We start from the raw sequence: 18,495 nt of genomic DNA on the forward strand, positions 1-18,495 counted from the left end.
CTTACACAAAAGTATAAAACTGGGGCTTAATTTTGGAGGGATTAGTTAATAGTCACAAAGTCCAGAGACACAGAAAACTACTAGGCCAGGAAAACAAAAACAGCAAAACCAAACAACTTCCCCCCTCCCCCCACCAACTTAGGCTCAAAGCTCAGGATTTTTCTACTTCCTGTATCAACTGAGCAAAACAACTGAGATACACACCTTGGTTCTTATTAACAGCCATCCCTGAATCAGATCTAGAAATCAGATTTTTAGTAATAATTCTTAAGCATATATATACACATATGAATACACACACAAATTGTTATTAGCACTACTCACAATTACTCCTTACTTACTAACTCCGCCTCACTGTGGCGATTCCCTGCTCACTGTTATTCTAGATGGGGCTGGGTGACCACTTTTGGCTAAGGCAGCAGAGGTGCCAGACTCTGAGCCACTTCAAGAGCGGCCATAGGAGGCAGAGTGTGAGTCATCACGTCCACGACTGTACTGCTGCAATGCACAGGGACTTTCGATTTCCAGACTGACAATGGACCAGTGGGATGACTGTGATTTATATCCTTTCTCATCAGTTAAAACACAACCTCTTGTTTTAAGTTACCAGGATGCCACTGCCTTTCATCTTTGACCTGGTACTGAGCGAGCGAGCGGCACCACGTGCTTACACCGTTCAGTGCCTACCTTCTGCGCCCTTCGTTTGTCTGCTCGTTGGTTCTGGTGGTAGATCCGACTGAAGTTCGACACAATCACAGGCACGGGCAGCGCAATGACCAAGACTCCGCTCAGTGAGCAAATGGATCCAAAAATCTTCCCTGCTATGGTCTTTGGTACCATGTCACCATACCTGGGTGAGAGAGAAAAAGAACTGTCATCAGTCAAGAGTTGTTCTGTTTGTTCTTTTTGTTACAAATAGTTTTGTTTTATTTTTGTTTTTTGTTTTTAGTTTTTATTTTTATTTTTTTGCTCCACTTTCGGTCAAATGACTCTTGGGAAATAGCTTCGTTTTCTACTTCGTGACTACAACATAGGTGCCAAAGTGAGAAATTATGAATGTAGACTTAAAAATTACCTTTCAACCTAGTAGAAAATGATAATTTAGAAACCTCTCAGGTTCAAAAGTATTTAAAGCCCAATGATGTCATTATAGCTCTTCCATTGCCTTTTATATAATGTGGCATAGTTTGGGTTTTTCTTTTTATATTTATTTAATCGTCAGTATTTCTATGCTGGGTTTATAGTCTAGGTAACACACTTTTCCACTTAGTTCGTTTCAACACAGGATGGGTGATGAAATTGAAGCAGAAAAAGTAGGCCACCACACCGCATGACTTTCATAAGCGCCAATCATTTTAAAAACAAACTTTGCAGGAGTCCCATTAACCTTCACTTGTGACGTCTGATGGTCATTTCTCATGATAACCTTACCCTGTCCTGCGCTTCTGCATGCTTGGTTGCCCGCTCTCTCAGACTGTTTGTTCTTCGTTCAGTATTAGGCACCCTCTTACCTCACTGGGTGCCACTTTCCCATCTTTTCTGCCTAAGAGCCCATGAAACCAAAACAGAACTCTTATGTTCACAGCGCCCCCTGCCAGCCCTCAAATCAGTTTTCACAGTTTGCCATTTATAGTTAAGCAGAACTTTCCTGCCCTGACCCCACCAGGTCCTTATGCCAATGCTGACTGAGCCACTTGGCCCTACTGTAAGTCACATCTTACTCTTTTCACCTCTAAGATATGTAGCCTCCCATTTAGGTCTCTTTATTTCACTTCCACTTGACCACCAACCAACGGAGAGAGCAACTCGCCTACACTTTCCACATTCACCACACGACAACTCATGGAATAGAGCTGTGCTTTTAAAGTAGAAACTGGACAGCTGAGGTGTTTTCTCAGCTTTCCAACAGTTAAAACTAAAACAACGTGAAACTCGTCCCCTTTGTCTCCGGATTACGTTAATATGACGACTGCCTATGTCATACCCTGCGTCCTATGGGTACACTGGCCATCTGGCCTCCTGCTCTGTGTATGGCCCCAGGTCACTCGTGAGGTGGCTATTAAATGTCTTCATTACGAATGCGATTTCACACCCAGCTTGCCCACAGAATTCCTGTTCCCTTCTCTACTCGTGTCCCATAACGACTTCCCTTTTGATTACTTGCCTAGTTCTTATCCGTGCACGGTTTAATATTTATTTATTTTTGTTCTTGTCTGTGGTACTGGGGATTGAACCTAGGACACTTTGCATGCTAGTCAGAAGTTTTATCACTGGGCTGTGTCTCCGGTCTGATATTTTCTCTTTACTTTTCATTCTTCATAAAATAAAGCTGACAGATTGGGAGCTGTTTTGCTTTATGTCTTCCTGGCAGGAAGCAGGCTCTTGCCCTATCTCTGCCGAATCACACACTTCTCCATTCTGTAGTAATAGAGGTTGTCTGAGGGCTTATTTCTGAGAAAGAATATACTGTATTTTCAGGTACTTATTAGTAAATGGTCACCCATATTAGCATGGTTCTTGTGAGAAAACATTTTGTGTCAATTGGTAGATGGGAATTACAGAGAAACTGGCCGAGGGAAGGCCAGTGACGGTGACTGATGGGGTACAGACAGTACTGCATTTGAGAGCCCCACGGGAACCCCACTGGGGTTCTGTTCCACACTTTGATTCTCCGTGTACTCATTCTTAGTGTTTGTGGGTGATCAGCAGTCAAGATAATTCACCATGGTTCAAAACTCAAACTCCTGAAACAGGATGTCTGTACTGCATTAATTATTGCCTGACTTCTCAAATTATAGGATGTGATTGTCTATGGGGTTGCTTAACTGGATGTGGGGTTCAGTAAAAAAAGATTCCTGAACACATTGCAGTAGAAAAATGACTCAGAATCAAACTGCTAACAAATTAGAAGTGTTCCTAACAGCGTTCACTTAAGTTGCACCAAGCAGCTTCACTGTATGGTTCTGCATACACACCAGGAACATTTACCTAGTACATGCAGCCAGCCATGCATACCACAATCACACATATGTAAATCCTGGTTAGCAAAGATTTTAGTCTCAACTACCATTTGAAGCTTCATACAAAATCCTTGAATTCATGTGTCTCCTCTACTTATTCAATGCTCCAAATGATACAATAGTATTAGTCAGGCAAAGAACTTAAATTAATCTATATATATTTATTTTCTATTTCTATGTATGCATGTATGTCTGTTTATACATATGTATTTGTCACTCATCTATTTTTAATCTACTAATATTCCCATTTTGTGTTTATATGAGCTAGAAAGTATTGCTAGATTTTAGGCACAACATACTGTAAATCAAATTTTATTTATATCCATCCAATTTCACCAGTTGACATTTCTACAAAAATTTTATGTATGGTTTACAGATCTCAAAAAATGGATTTTTTCCTTACATAGTTTTGAGCTCTACATTGGTAGATTCCTAGTTTTATTCATATGGTTCCTATTTTTCCTGCTTATCTGACCTAAAGAATATATACATATATTCACATACTAAATGAAAAACATCATAATGGGTTACCATTCCTAGGAAATTCATGGCTTACAAAATCTATTTTCCCATGGATACTAAGGGGGAAGACAATCATACACGTAGATGGAGCCTCCATTCAAAAGGAAGAAAAGGTTGGTATTAAAATGATCCCAGTGCTCAACCTCATTCTGTCTGTTGTTGTTGTTCAATGATGAAAAGTCACGAGTTGCCAGGTATGAGGAGTATACGGCTGGAGCCCGTGCAGATGTAGTAAAGTCCAGAAGAATCGCATCTGTTGATGGATTTGGGTGATGGGTCCACGACACTGTACATCAACTACTAAAATAGTGAAAATAAATACAACTCCATATGAGCACAGAGCAGTTCTTGGAGGCATATTTCAAAGGTAAATGGTTTTCTTTAAAAGTTAGATGAAAGTAAGTACTATGTATAACATCTTGGTACAAGTCATTGGTTTTCTCTCTCTCCTCTCCTCTCCTCTCCTCTCCTCTCCTCTTCTCTCTCTCTCTCTCTCTCTCTCTCTCTCTCTCTCTCTCTCTCTCTCTCTCATTGCTTCTGTGTCTGAAGGTTTCTTTCTTTTTTCTTTTTTCTTTTTTTGGCTTGAGTGCTAATCCAATAGGTATAAGAAACAATTTCTTCTGACCCGGAAACTGGATTACTTATTAACTAATATTTCTATCCCTTAGGGTCTCAGTGGTTATGCTATTCATGGACTTTCTGCCATCAGCTGGCAATGGAGAAGGATCACAGTTTGATTGATAGTTTTTATAGTAGCTGCAATGTTTGCAAATAGCAAACGACTTTTTAAAGCATTGCCATATAACACCTGCTTGCAGTACAGAACCTGTTCGCCAGAGGGGCCCTGGTATTAATTTCACAGTGGTGAGATTGCTCTTTGACATTTTGAAATCAACATTTGCCTAAAAGCAGCGATGATTTTGTTCTTGCCTGTTTTGCCTGAAGAGTCAAGCATTCCCTCTTGAATAGCTTGAGAACCTCATGTATATTACTTCAAAAATTGTGTGGTATCTTTTGTTTCAGCCAGACTATGTGCTATTATTCTTTTGAAAAGTATATTTAAAAATATTTTTCCTGTTGTTTAGAAAATTAACACATTCAGCCTCCATTAAACCAAAGGGGGAAACGAGAAGATTCTCTTTCTTTACAGGGAGGAAATGGACTTTTAGGGAACTTACAAATGAAGTCCAGTGGGTGTTATAGACTCACAATGAGGAACTGTCCAGAATAAAGCTCTGCTCTTTGACTTATTTTTCCCTTTCCCATTTGATGTTGAAAAACAAAACAAAACACATTAAAACCATTTAAACTAGGAGATCTTGTCCATAACTTGTGATCTTTTGATCGAATTTCTATTGTGGTTCTATGCTATTTAAAACATCACTGTAACAGTTAAGGGACTCTCAACGTCATATATTGTTGGTACAGAGTCTGAATTCAATTGAACAAAAGAAAGGCTGTCAAATTATCTGCATGATTTAACAACTGCATCAATACGAACTGCCCACTAGGGGGCATAGAAACCTCAATGAAAGTTTGGAAACAAACCAGGTCTTTTCTGGTATTCTCGAGCTGAGATACGGCAATGTATTTCCAGTAAATTGCCTGCACAGATCCCTTATCTTTGCCTACACACGCTCAACATTTAGGATATATTTGGGCATCTTATTACTCTGGAAATAGTTGAACGGCACAAAAACTCCCACCAATTTCATAGATTACCCAATTTCAAGGTGCCTCCAAAAGGATGTAAAAATAATTCTGACAATATTTTGCTTCTTCCAAAATAGATAAGTCATCTTCTACGGTGTGGCTATCACTAAGGCACAATTTCAAACAAGCATCTCTTTATTAGGACCCTCGGAGTGAAAATGTGGGACATTTAAGGACAGGATGTGTATAAAAATGGGGAAGGGTTAAAGATTTACGATGCCTTTAGCCTACGGGCTGAACATTCTCGCCAAGAACATATAGGTCTGTTCAGGTTTACTCACTGGGTTCCATTGACCTCTGGCTTTTTAACAAACAAATTCTCTTGTCTCTTATTTTTCTACTTGATTTCCATGTTTTATACCCTGAAAGGAAAGATTTAAGGTTTATAAATGGAACAGATGATTAAATGTCATGTCCTAATAAAATATTTATTGTCTGAATGAATGCCACAGTCATAGGGAAGGGGGATTGGGGTGAAAGTGGGAGGGAGGGAGGAATGGGAGGATGCATGGGATGGGATAGAAAATGAGATGTAATAGGAATTATTTTTAATTTTCAATAAAAATGTGTAAAAAAAAAAGAAAAAAAAAGACTTTATATTCCTGTCTGAAGAATGTTTTCTTATTTTCAAATTAGGGTTTTATTAGTTTTTTAAAGTTGTGACAGTATATGTCTAGTTGGTTATTGTGGGGGCATACTTTAAAGCAAAGAAAAATAATGCCAAACTTCAACAGGAATGGTTTTCCCAGCTGTGGGAAATTTCCCTCTGTATTACCCCCTCATATCTGCTGTCTGGTGTCCTCTTTACCCTGTCATTCTTTGGCAGAATCTGTCATTCCATGACCTGAAAGGTTCTTTACTATGATCCCAACAGGATTTCACGACTGGACCCCGGTTCTCCCTCTTCTGCTTATCCACATATACAATATATTCAAATGGAAACAGATGCTCTTTTGTTACTTGGCCATAATGGCACTTCCATCACTCTAACACCAAGTGTGTCTAACCTTTTGATGCCATGTACAACATTACCATCTATGAAGTTCATGCTCAATAACTATGCATTTTAATTACAACAACAACAACAAAAAACCCACCTCAGTATTTTGAGTAGCTTTACGATTTGATATTGATCTGAACTCCTAGTTGTCCTGGGGTGAATGGAGACTTTCTGGATACAGGTTGGACCTGCCTCCATAAATATAATCCTGCAATTATGTTATTTTTAGAATAGGCTTATATGCACTGCCACTGCATACATCTTTTGGACAGGTTACAATTTACATTGATAAAGCCCAAATATCAGTTCTCATTTGAAGAACACCTTGACCATTTATCTGAGGGTCCAGAAAGATTACCCATTCTCTCTTTTTTATACCTTGAAACTAATAAAGTGCAATTAGGTTTTCTTTTTAGAGGTCTGTCCTTCCTTGCTGAAACACAAGGCCGAACAGGTCAAGGATCGTGTCATCATTATAAACTGAACTTTAGAACGGACCTTGTCCATTGCTGAGCAAATAGTTGGGGCTCTATAAATGTTTATTGCCCAAATAAATCTGTCTAGGTGATGTCTGATGGCAAATAAGAAATATGGAAGGGACCAAGGAGAGGCACTTGTCTCCTGCTCCCTGCCCATGCCCAGGACCCGATCAACTCATTAAGTCGTCTGTCCCTCTCCGGCACTATAGAAAATGGCCACATAATCAGGCTCAATATTTTATACCCAGTGGGAGTGCCTGTAACCTAGTGACAAGCAAAGGTGTCACTTTAAACAAAACAAAGGTGTGGAGACCTGACATGTGACCATGGCCAGCATTTTGAATGCTCTAAAGTTGTTTGATAGATTTTGTGAATCTATCAAACTGTTGACATCAGTAATGATTCTTGCTATCTTTACCTCAAACATCATTCTGGGATCCCATTTCCCTGTCCTGCCTCTGCTAATCTTAGACTGATCTTAAACTGGGCGCATTAGCAATCTTCTGGAAACATCTTTGTATGGTGCTCACTTTGCCAAGCTGGCTCCACTCTGGCTTTACCTGGGGAGTGCATTAGAGGAAACATGCTTGTCTTTCCACAAAATAAAATTATCCCAGCAAGCATATTAAGGTTCCCGCAAATATGGCCATTTGGCTTTGGGCTGACAGCAACAGCTTCCAGAAGAGGCATATCTTCGTCCTCCTGTTCCAGGAAGTTGCGTGTGCAGTTCTGATGGGCTGCTCTCATACAGTGGCTTCCTTCAGTTACCTGTTGCTGTTGCTTCCATCTCCTCTGCTGTGCTGGATAAAACACTACCTCTGTGCAGGGTTCCACTCTCTCATTGTTCCCTGAAGGCCCTTCCTCAAAGTGCAAATCCTGATGGCTTTTTTTACAGTGTTGCTCAGCTGTCTGGCCATCTCCATCACTTGCTGGCACCGTGGACATGGTTCACTGGGAATAGTTCATCCAAAGGCCCCTTTGGCACCTTTGCCATGGATTGGGGAGGAGCTAGCCCTTTATTATGCCTTCATCATGGACATTTCAGACGTCAGTCAGCTAAATTAAAAGCCAGTAATGCAGCTGTGGTGAATGTTTTCATTTTATCTCACTTGAGTTTGAATAGTCTAAAACCTATTAGCTACTGCAGGCCTCATGACACCTTCAAGTTGTGATTAAGTGTTTACCTACTTTTTTTTCATCTGGGCTTTTCAAATTACTTATGGATTATCCAGTAATGACCTAACACATCTCTAATTTCTAATTATTCCCAGAAAGTCTAGACAATCTTGCATATTGGCTGCCTTGTAAGTCATACCAAAAAAGGTGCATATGATTTTAACTACCTGAGAGATAGAGAGTCAGAGAAATAACACCTTTTTTTGGCAGCTGTGGTATCTGAGATGATAGTACAATTCCAAGCCATGTCTCCTGGGACAGCTCTGAAAATACAACCCCATTCCATCACCTCTCCATCACCATGCCCTGTCCTGAGCTCCTCCTGCTCTGAAGTGTAGACCAGGTAGGGACTAAGTACCATAGAGCACATTCTTATAAGCTTGTATCGAAGCTGAAGACCCCCCCCCTTGTATTCCTTGTCCCCTAAGAGATCTGCACATCTCTTGGCCTAGATACTGACTAGAAACATCCTTCCTGCTAAAAATGCATTTACTTTGTGCTTATGTGGAAGTCCAAGGACAAGTGGTGGGAGTTGATTCTCTCCTTTAATCATGCGATCCTGGGGCTATTGCAATCAGGTTGTAAAACTTAGGACAACTACTTTTCCCCACTGAATCATCTTGATGGCTCTTCAAAAAAAAATTAAAGATAAACAAAGTAGTTATGTAATGCTTTGTGTATATAGTAATCACTGCTTAAACACTAAAGAAAGCGAGACCAGAAGAACTGTGCTTGTATATGTACGTGTATAAATGTTCATGTGTGAGGGTGCACAATGTGAATCTGTAAGCCAGATCTGGTGTCCATGTCTCCTTCAATCACTTCCCTTATATGTTGAGCCATTTTCTTTCATATGAACCCAAAGCTCACTAATTCAGTTAGTATAGCTGGCTAGAAATCTTCTGTCTCTTCTCATGAAAGATACCTATACAGATTTTTGTTGTTGTTGTTGTTCAAACTATGGTCCTCAGGCTTTTCTGGCAAATGTTTTACCAATGAGTCATTTCCCCACACCCAAACTATGATGTAGATTCCCAAAGACGACTGATATTAATGCTAAAAGTCTATGCTCCATTTTGGCCTTAGAATTCTCTCTATCCTTGAAGAAATTTATTCTTGATGAGAAAGTAAGGGCTCCTGTTTACTTGGGAGGTCTGAATAGAGTGACCCTTTCTTGATCAACGTGAAGCAGCTATCTCCTAAGATTAATTGAAGGTACTTTACACATTCAGAGGTTAGATTGCTTTGTCTCTTCTGAAGAGATTAAGGAATTGATTGGGCATTCTATTAATATGAAAGATATACATTAGGTGGGTATTAAATAACTTCAGGCCTCTACTTGTGTAATTCTACTGTCATAATTATCTGTGAAAATGCTCTACTGGTTGCCTTCTGATTGAATCTGGTTTAGAGAACTACCTACAGGGCTGGAGAGATAGCTCAGTCATTAAAGGCTAGGCTTGTAACCAAAAATATATGAAAACTACCTACAAAACCCTCAAACTAAACTAAAATCAAACAGCAACGTGTCCAAATTTAAATAGAAGCCAACTAAAACATATCTATAAAATAACATTTGCCTCAAGATTAATTTAAAGAAGAAAGACATTATACTGCATGAAAATAAAACTGGAAATTAAACTTAAAAAAAATTCCAGGCAGTAGACGGTATTATGAGCACAATCAATGTACAAATTCTTATACCTTTTCCCATGTTCCTATCCACATGCAGTTTCCCAGATATGAGATTACTACAAGCATAATACCTTTAAAAATATAGCTTGTGTTCAGAGTCTAAGTAAGACACCCCTTCAATTCTTTAACAGAGAATGGGTTTTATGATGGAATTTTCATCACACGGCTATAAAATTGCAGAGCAGACTGGTGGTACATCAGCAATTATCAGCAGCAAAATGTTGCCATGAGTCACAGTGAGAAAGGATGAGAAGAGATTTGGGGCTAAAGGCTTCTAAAAGGAAGTTGGGTGTTGTCAAGGCTTGGAAGGAACCAGAGCCATAGAGGAAGAGAAACACCTGCCCCTCTTCCACAGCCTCCCGCTGCCCCCATGCAGTGCCTGTCCTAGGCAGAAGAGCAGATGTTGGCCAGCCTAGGGAGCTGAGGCTCTCTAGCATCTGCACACCGCTACCAGGAATCCAGAGCTCAGGGTGTTTTCTCCAAGTCTTGTTCTACCCCTACCAGCACAGCTCACACCTCTGGTCATTTTGGCTTACAAGATTTTGGGCCTGGATCCAAAGGCATTGAGTATCGGATTTTTTTTTTTTTTGGTGTCATACATCATTTTATTGTATTATGAATTATTATACTTCTTTAATTGTTGAAAGTATGTGAGGATGTACAAATATTTCCTAGCTTGTGGTCCAAACAAGCACAAGTGGGAGGCAAGATTGGCCTGAGTGTCTTGTTAATTTCTGCTTTAGACATTAAGGGAATAGTGTGTTTATTTTATTTAAAAATATTTCATGAATTCTTTGAGAATTTCACACAACGTGTTTTGATCACATCCATATGCACCCCCAACTCCATCTCTTAACTCCTCCAAGCTCTGTCCCAATTCCCTACCTAACCCCAACTCACATCCCTTTTAATTCAGTAACTCCATGAACTCCAGTTAGGGGTGATGATATCCCCTGGGATGTAGTCTACCTACTAGGAGCCACACCCTTAAAGAATAGTAACTCACCGCTCCACCAAAGCACCAACTGTTCATTGCTCCTTAGATAGAAGTGGGGGTTCTGTGGGGGGGGGGCTGTGCTAGGATACTCACTAGCTTTATCTTAACTAGGTAACCACAGCTGCTGTGAGTCACAAGGGCAGAGGTAGTTATTTTGTTGTTTCTCCCAGCTCGTCCTTTATATCAGAGGCTCTTGACTTGTGGGTTAGACCCTGTTGGGGTCACATATCAGGTATCCTGTATACCAGATATATACATTACAGTAGCAAAACTACAGTTATGAAGTAACAACAAAATAATTTTAGAGATGGGGGTCACCTCAACATGAGGAACTGTATTAACTGGCCATAGCATTAGGGACTTTGAGAGCTATTGCTTTAAATGAAGAATATTTGTCAGAATTTGAGTACAGCAATGAGACAGAAAGAAATTCACTGGTAGCAGTATCACATCACTGTCATGCCATCCTGTGTTTTTGAACAACTATAAGCCATTCAGTTTTCACACTTTAAAAAATGAGAAGGTTGGGCCTTATTTCAGGGCAGGCTCCAGGTTTCCACCCTGAGTGAAGAAAAAGATATGGAATCAAAATATCTGTTTTAGTAGAATGCAGATGCCCCCCCCCCCGCACAGATGGGAAGCAACATTATAAAGATGTAAATTGCATCTGATGATTGTAAAAATGTTCTAATTGTGTGAAATGGGCACAATGTGCAATGAAAGACGGTCTCGGGGGCTTCCAAGCTTTGTGGTGACTCAGTGTTGGCAAGGGCCTGTTAATTAGAACAAATTGTTTCAGAACAGAACTACCAAGAATGCCATCAGTAATAAATTAGAGTCATATTTTAAAGGCAGGTGAATACATGTGAACCCTGATGCCTTTAAAAATGAATACTGCTTCACAGTTAGCTCATTTGGTCATGCATCTTCCAGTGGTGGAAACCTTTTGTTCTTGCTGTTGGGTTTGTTGTTAGTTTTTATTACAATAGTGAAAGTCTATAGCTAAACATGCCAGAGACTGGCTGTTACTTATAAATTTAAGTTTAAAAAAATTATGTTTAAAGGAGACTACACAATTGCCAATGAGGGTTCTGGCAATAAAGTGGAAATGCAGGATGTGATGTGTGCACTAAGTTGAGAACGAGAAAGAACAAAGTGATGCCATTATGGGTGTCATTAGTGTAAATAGCTAGAATATTCTCAAAATCTGTTTGACAACTCGATGCTTCTTCCCCTATGGAGGCTTATGAAAATGTATCTGCCGTTGTAGGGAAAAGCCTGTTGTTGATACTTCAGGAAACGGAGAACAGCACTATGTGATGAATTGTGGTTGAGTTTCATTATGAGAAAAGGATGTTAAAGTCTGAAACAACAGTGCATCCTGTGAAACTATTGCAAGTGGCTTTATAAGGAGAAATAAAACTGAATAGAGACAAACACATAAACTAATGAACTACTACTATGCACAAGAAGAAAAATATATCAACAGATAAAAGCTAAAACCAAACACTGTTCTTAAGTATACATTTCTCCCCTTTCTTTTTCTTTTGTCTATCACTTCTCTAAAATGTATCTAGTTCTTATAATGAACTGAGTATTTTGATGCTGATAACAGATTGAACACTTGTTCACAAAATCTTCTGTTTTCCCCTAAAGCTCTCCCACTCAAGAACAGAAGTTAGAACAAGAAACAAATAATTGAACTACCATTATTGCAGGTCTCTAAATATCAGTATCTGTCCTTTCTTAACTTCTACCTTCAGGATGCCCAAGGCGATTGCTTGCCAGCCTCCGCTCTATCTGATCTCACTTCTATTGGAAACAATTGTTAATTATCCCATTTACACCTCTGATATTTACCCTAAGGAGATGTGCCACGGCTGGCTTTTTCCCAAGCTTTTCCACATCATTTTTCCTATCCTCAATTGTTTCTAAATTATTTTTTTAAGAGAAGTGTCCTAGTTTGCTTTCTATTTCTGTGATAAACACTATTACAGAAAGCAACTGGACCTTTTTTTTTTATCTTATACTTCCATGTAGAAATCCATTAGTGAGGATTGGAACACAAGTCAGGGCAGGAACACAAGAAAGGAGCCAGAGGCAGGAACTGAAGCAGAGCCTTACTGGTTAGCCCTCCACAGCTTGTTCATAGTCATGAACATGACTCAGAAGTACTTATCTAGGAGTGGCTTTGTCCACAGTGGGATGGGCCTCCTGATCAATCATTTATCAAACAAAACAGAACAAAATAAAACAGAACAAAACACACCTACAGGCCAATCTGATGGAGGGAATTTCTCAGTTGAGGCCCTATTTTCCCAGATGATGTTGGTTAGTATTGTTGACAAAACAACACCAGCTACCACCACCACCACCACACCATCACAACCACCACCACCACCACCACCACCACCACTACCACCAGCAGCATCACCAGCATCACCACCACCAGCATCACCACCATCACCACCACCAGCATCACCATCCCCACTGTCTCCACCACCATCACTACCACCAGCATCACCACCATCACCACCACCACCACCATCATCACCACCACCACCACCCAAACCAAAAAGTCCCCAAACACTCAGTTGGAACACAAGTTGGAAACAGCAGCATTACTGTTGCTAGCACACTCACTCAGAGCACTCCAGAGAGGGTAGGATGGCACCCTGGTTACTTTCACAGGACATGTCCTCTCACAAGCATTCAGCTTTATTGTTGTAGTACCAAATCCTACCCAAGCCATATACGATCCTGTGCAAACACAACCCAGTGAACTTTATGGCACTCTAAATTGTATTTCAAATTAACTTCATATATTAAAAAATAGTATCCTTTAAATTTTTTTCTGATCATTTAAATATGTAGAAACTCTTCTACATTGACACATGGTTTATACTGTTTCTATATGTCTAGCTTTATGAACAGAAGATGGGTAGATTTTGACCGGCGGGCCATGGTTTGCCAAATCCTGCCTTAGAAGATGAACATTTCATGCAGCCAATCCAGTTTGGAAAGGCTAGCTGCTGCCTCTTCTGGGACGATTTGACATCATTCACTAAAATGTTACCTCAGCTCCATTAAACACAGTTTTCAAACCCCTTCTGCTTTTTGGCTTTTGGCGATGTACTCCTGGGGAAAGGAGAAAGGTTAGTCAATGCACCTGTCTCTTCCCTTGTTCTTCTTCCTTTACCATCACTCCATGGCTCTGCTTTCATGTCACAGAAGATGCAGCAGCCAGGGCTCACTATTTTGTTTGCAGTTTGCCATTTAGCACTGGTGCAGAAGGTGGACACAGGTGGTACTTTGTACTAAGCAGGGGAGGCACAGAGTCACACAGGCCTCTTACGCTTAGTGACCCGTAGTGGGTGAACAGGAAGCATGAGGAATGACTAAGGACATGCAGTGAGTGCTACAACAGAAATGACCGTGGGCGTCCCTACGAGCTCTTCATTCTTGGGAAAAGCCTCTATGAGGTGGCAAGACAAACAAAAATGAGGGTGTCAAAGCAATAAACAGAAGGGCTATGTTGTGGAGAGGCTTCCTGGTAACTTCTAGCTCCTAGCAACAACAGGATCTCATGAGTAGGTAGACTATGTTGCTATGTGATGATTATGGGATGTCTTTAATTCAGTGACATGCCTCAAACACCTTCTTACACTACTAAAAGTCTGCAGTTAGAGTCACATTCTGCCCAGGAACACTTGTCTTTGATAAAAAAAAAAAAAAAAACAATTATTTCCCAGAGTGGCATCACATGAAGCCTTTGAACTCTCATCTGCATCTCTTGGGGGAATGAAAGCAGTTTTGAACGAGATGTTGGAGAGAACAGTGTCAGACAGAGGAACGAAAAGGAGGCTAGGGATGGCGGTATTGCAGGGAAACCCAGATTTATGCTTCTTAAAATTTCAGCCAGGGCTTGGTGTGCCAAGAGAGAGCTTTTTGTCCCTCTTCCATGGGATGACTTTTAAAAAGGCATTTGTTTGTCTAGCAAGAGTGAAGGGAGCCAACCATTGTGCCTTGGAGACCCTGTATTGATCCTCACTGAAGAACTACCAAATAGAACTTGACTACAACACAATATAGGATTAATTCTTCCATGTCAGCCCATGGCGGGCATGTCAATATGCATTTGTGAAGCTTCTCTCTTCGTGGGAATTGGGGACCTCATAAACAAATTAATGTGATAAAGTCAAAAGGAAAATGGCCATTTTTAGTTTTGCCCTTTTTAAAAAGATTATATAAAATGGAATCTAATAAAAGCCTCTTTACCTAACTTCCAACATTGTTCATACCTTTTTGTACTCAATGTGGCAAATAACTAAGTACTTTATGTTTTAAAGGCAATAAAACATAAAAAACAGTTTTTCTTCCTCTTTTTACATCTTTGGTATTAAAACGTCTCACAGATTACAGAAGGTTTGAAAATGAGTATGAAGTATAGTGACAAACAGTTGCTAGCCTAAAGTGAGATCCTCCAATGTAGCATTGTGCTTAAGCTCACTTCCAATGGAGGGAGAATTGATGAAGGATTTCTTAGTCCATTCTCTGCCTTGGTGATAGCAAATAAATTTCACATTAAAAGAGAAACATGAAGTGTTTGGTTTCTTAATTTGATTGATTAGGGATGGATACAAGTATTAACTCATTCCTTTCTAATTGTGATATGAGTCAAAGAAGTATTTGAATGGTGTTTAGGAGAGTGGAGAACATGTCTAGAACATTCCCTGCTGGCCTTACATGTGGTGTTGGAGACTCAGTCTGCAACTTGTCAGATGTGTCATTAGTGGCAGGATATGGACCTGTGTCAGAGCATGTTCACTTTAAGAGCTGTGATTCTCCTCATAATATGTATGCCATCTGTTTTAGATTTCCTTTAAATTTTATATTTAAAAACAACCCCAAAAATGAAGGGGAAAAAAGTAACCTTGTTTGCTGTAGTTTTCAGGTCCTTAAATGGTGCCTTTGAGAATCCACGTTCATTCTTTGTATGTAGAACATCCATGCTACCCGTGGTAAGGTCTCTAAGAGCACAAGAGCATCGCCTTCTCGAGTAAGAGTGTCAGATTAGAGTGTTGTCAACCAAGGGTCATTACCTGGAAGCAAAGCAGTGTGGGTAGCAACGGTTCTTATTCTTTCTTATGTTAGATATTTTGAAGACTAAGATGCTTAAGGTCTTTGGGATCAAACTTGCATAATATACCTTACTAACTTAAAAAATCACCTTGCTATATCCCCCAAAATATTCTGGGCATGTTAGAGGTATTCTTATTTCAAATATTGTGCCAAATCATTACCCTGTGCAAGCAGAGTGAGAGCAGTCTCTGCTTTCACTAGCCAGGAATCCACCTCAGTCTCTCATTATTTCCTTAAAAATTATGACATTGTTATTCAGGAGCATATATACATACACATGTGCTCCGGTGTGTATGTACAAGTCAGAGGGTAACTTGAAGCTATCAGTTGTCTTATTTCCCCATGTGGTAACTGGGGATGGATGTTAGGTGGTCAGTATTGGGGGCTGTCTATGAACAGCAATGTCTATGCTAAGTCGTGGATGCCAAGGGATCTTCTTTGCACCGTCATCAGACTATATGGTACTGGTGTCAGTCATTGATTTGGATGCCTCAGTATGTCTTTGGTTGTCTCAAGGTTGATTGGCATTTCCAACAAATTTGTGAGTTTTCATTTAGTTCATTTGAAAAGTCAATTTTCCAATTAAAATTGGCATATGATATAATAGGAAAACAAAAAGGGAAAGGTGTCCCAACCCTGAAGGCCAGTAATGGCTGCCACATTCAGATTTTTTCATTACCTTCTTCTATTTCATTATTACATTGCTCTGCCAAGAAAAGACCCAGTCCACAAAGTGTGAGGAAACAGGAAAATAGAAACAGAGGCATGGTATCTGCACTTTACTAAATTCTCAGGGTCCAAGTCAAACATAATGTTGGGAACAAGAGTTCACAGAACAGCTGTCTCTGTGGTATTTTTAAGCCTGTGCTGTTAGAATTGTAGTGGTCCCATTTTAGGTGTTAAGTACTATGTGTTCCATAATCAAGATTTTTTTTTACTCACATAATCAGATAAAAACAGTAATTTATTTTCTTTGTCAAAACTTTCTTATCATCTAAAGGAAGCTTTATCTAATCAACTTTAGCCGGTAAATTAAAATTTCTCCTTGATTAGTGCCCTTCCTAAGAGGAGCATGCAGGAAAGAAAGTACTATTTAGACAGAAAATAAGTTGTTTTTATTTAGGAAGACTGAAGCAGCCAAAATTATTTAGTCAATGTTTCATTTTCTCGTGGTAGTTGTGCATTCATTATCATTAGAGATGGGATAGTAACCAAACACTAAAGAAGATTGACTCATCCAGTATGAGTAGAACTTCCTTTTGTTTGGTTTTTGTTGTTGTTTGTTTGTTTGTTTTCCGAGACAGGGTTTCTCTGTTTATCCTTGGCTATCCTGGACTCACTTTGTAGACCAAGCTGTCCTCGAACTCACAGGGATCCACCTGCCTCTGCCTCATTGTTTCAAATAGGAACATGCTGAGCAGAAAGCCACCATTACCCCTGAGTTTGCTTATATTTACTATGTCTGAATTTATTTCTTATACTCCTGAAATAACTGAGCCAAACCAGGAGAAGAACAGTATGAGACCACAATCCTACCACTACTTTCACATGTAAGACTGGACATATCACAGGAGAATTACAGTGAACTTAACAAAATCGGAGCTATCCTGGGCTACTTGCGAATTTATTTTGTTTCAGGAAAACTTGATGCAACTGAATTTCAAAATAACAGAAAAAGCCTGATTATTTGATTATGGATGATATGTGGCAGGCAGCATGTGGCCCCCGTCATATCTGTCTCTCATGGTAAATTTGCCTACGTCATCTGGATGGAGCATGCTAAAAATACATTCTGTTGTTATTGACTGCTCAATGCTAAGGTGGTGCGCCCCTGGTTACCATCTTATAGCTGATGGCATTTTAGTTGAAGCTACATAATAGCTACTTTTATTTGGCAAGATGTGAAGTCAGAAGGCCAGAAGTCCTGTTTAGTCCTCTCTGCATCTACTAATGTGACACTGTACCCAATACCATGACCTCTCCGAGACCATTCTCCCTTATTTAACCTGTCAGGGGGAGAGACTATGCCCCCTTTACCTCCTCATTAGTGATGGGGATAATTACTCCAATCCATCTATTTCAGGAATTTCACCCCAGCTTTGTGAAACAATGAGCAACGTTACTGTTCAATATGATAAAAACCTTATATATAGAACAGATATTCATAAAAAAGCTCGTAGCCCTAATACTAAGGTAAATATTATTGCCCTTATTTTACAGATAAGGGAAAAGAATTTTAGAGAAAGCTAAGTTGTTGCAAGGTCAATAACAGGAGAGGTGAAAAGGGATAAGAGGGCATAACCTCATATTCTTAAAGGGACTCATCGGTAGGCTTATGACCCTGTTGTAAATGGGTCCACACATGTGGATATTATATCTGCTTATTAGCTGTTGAGTGAGAGACTTGAACAAGGCCCTTTGGATCTTGTAGTACATCAGGTTTTTCAAGAAGTTAATAATGGACAGAATCTGTATCTGCTCGAGAAACTTAGGCTGACTTTTATTTCAGAGACCTATAGCTGGTTTTTCAACTCACAACTTAAGATTAATATATTTCTTTTATTTCCTTTCCATTATAAGATAAAAATATAATTTATTTTCTTAGGTGGAAGACTTTTGCACTTTTAATTATAGACTTTTGTTTGCTTGCCTTATCTAATATTATTTTATGCTTTTGTGTTCTTCTTACATTACAAAGTAATTACACAAGCATTTCAGAAATCCAAATTCAAAGAAAATCCACAAAAGTTG

General features: G+C 39.6%; 1 protein-coding gene across 1 annotated transcript in view; it reads right to left on the reverse strand.

Annotated features, from left to right (window-relative positions):
* KCND2 (potassium voltage-gated channel subfamily D member 2) overlaps nt 1-18,495 on the reverse strand; it is a 488,749-nt gene that overhangs the window by 15,846 nt on the left and 454,408 nt on the right. Inside the window, exon 2 of the mRNA XM_084785408.1 lies at nt 688-850. Within this exon, the coding sequence (XP_084641534.1) occupies nt 688-850 (163 nt within the window). The remainder of the gene's footprint in view (nt 1-687; nt 851-18,495) is intronic.

The sequence above is a fragment of the Acomys minous genome, assembly GCF_964271855.1.
Source record: "Acomys minous genome assembly, chromosome: 6".
In the NCBI taxonomy this organism is placed as follows: Eukaryota; Metazoa; Chordata; class Mammalia; order Rodentia; family Muridae; genus Acomys; species Acomys minous.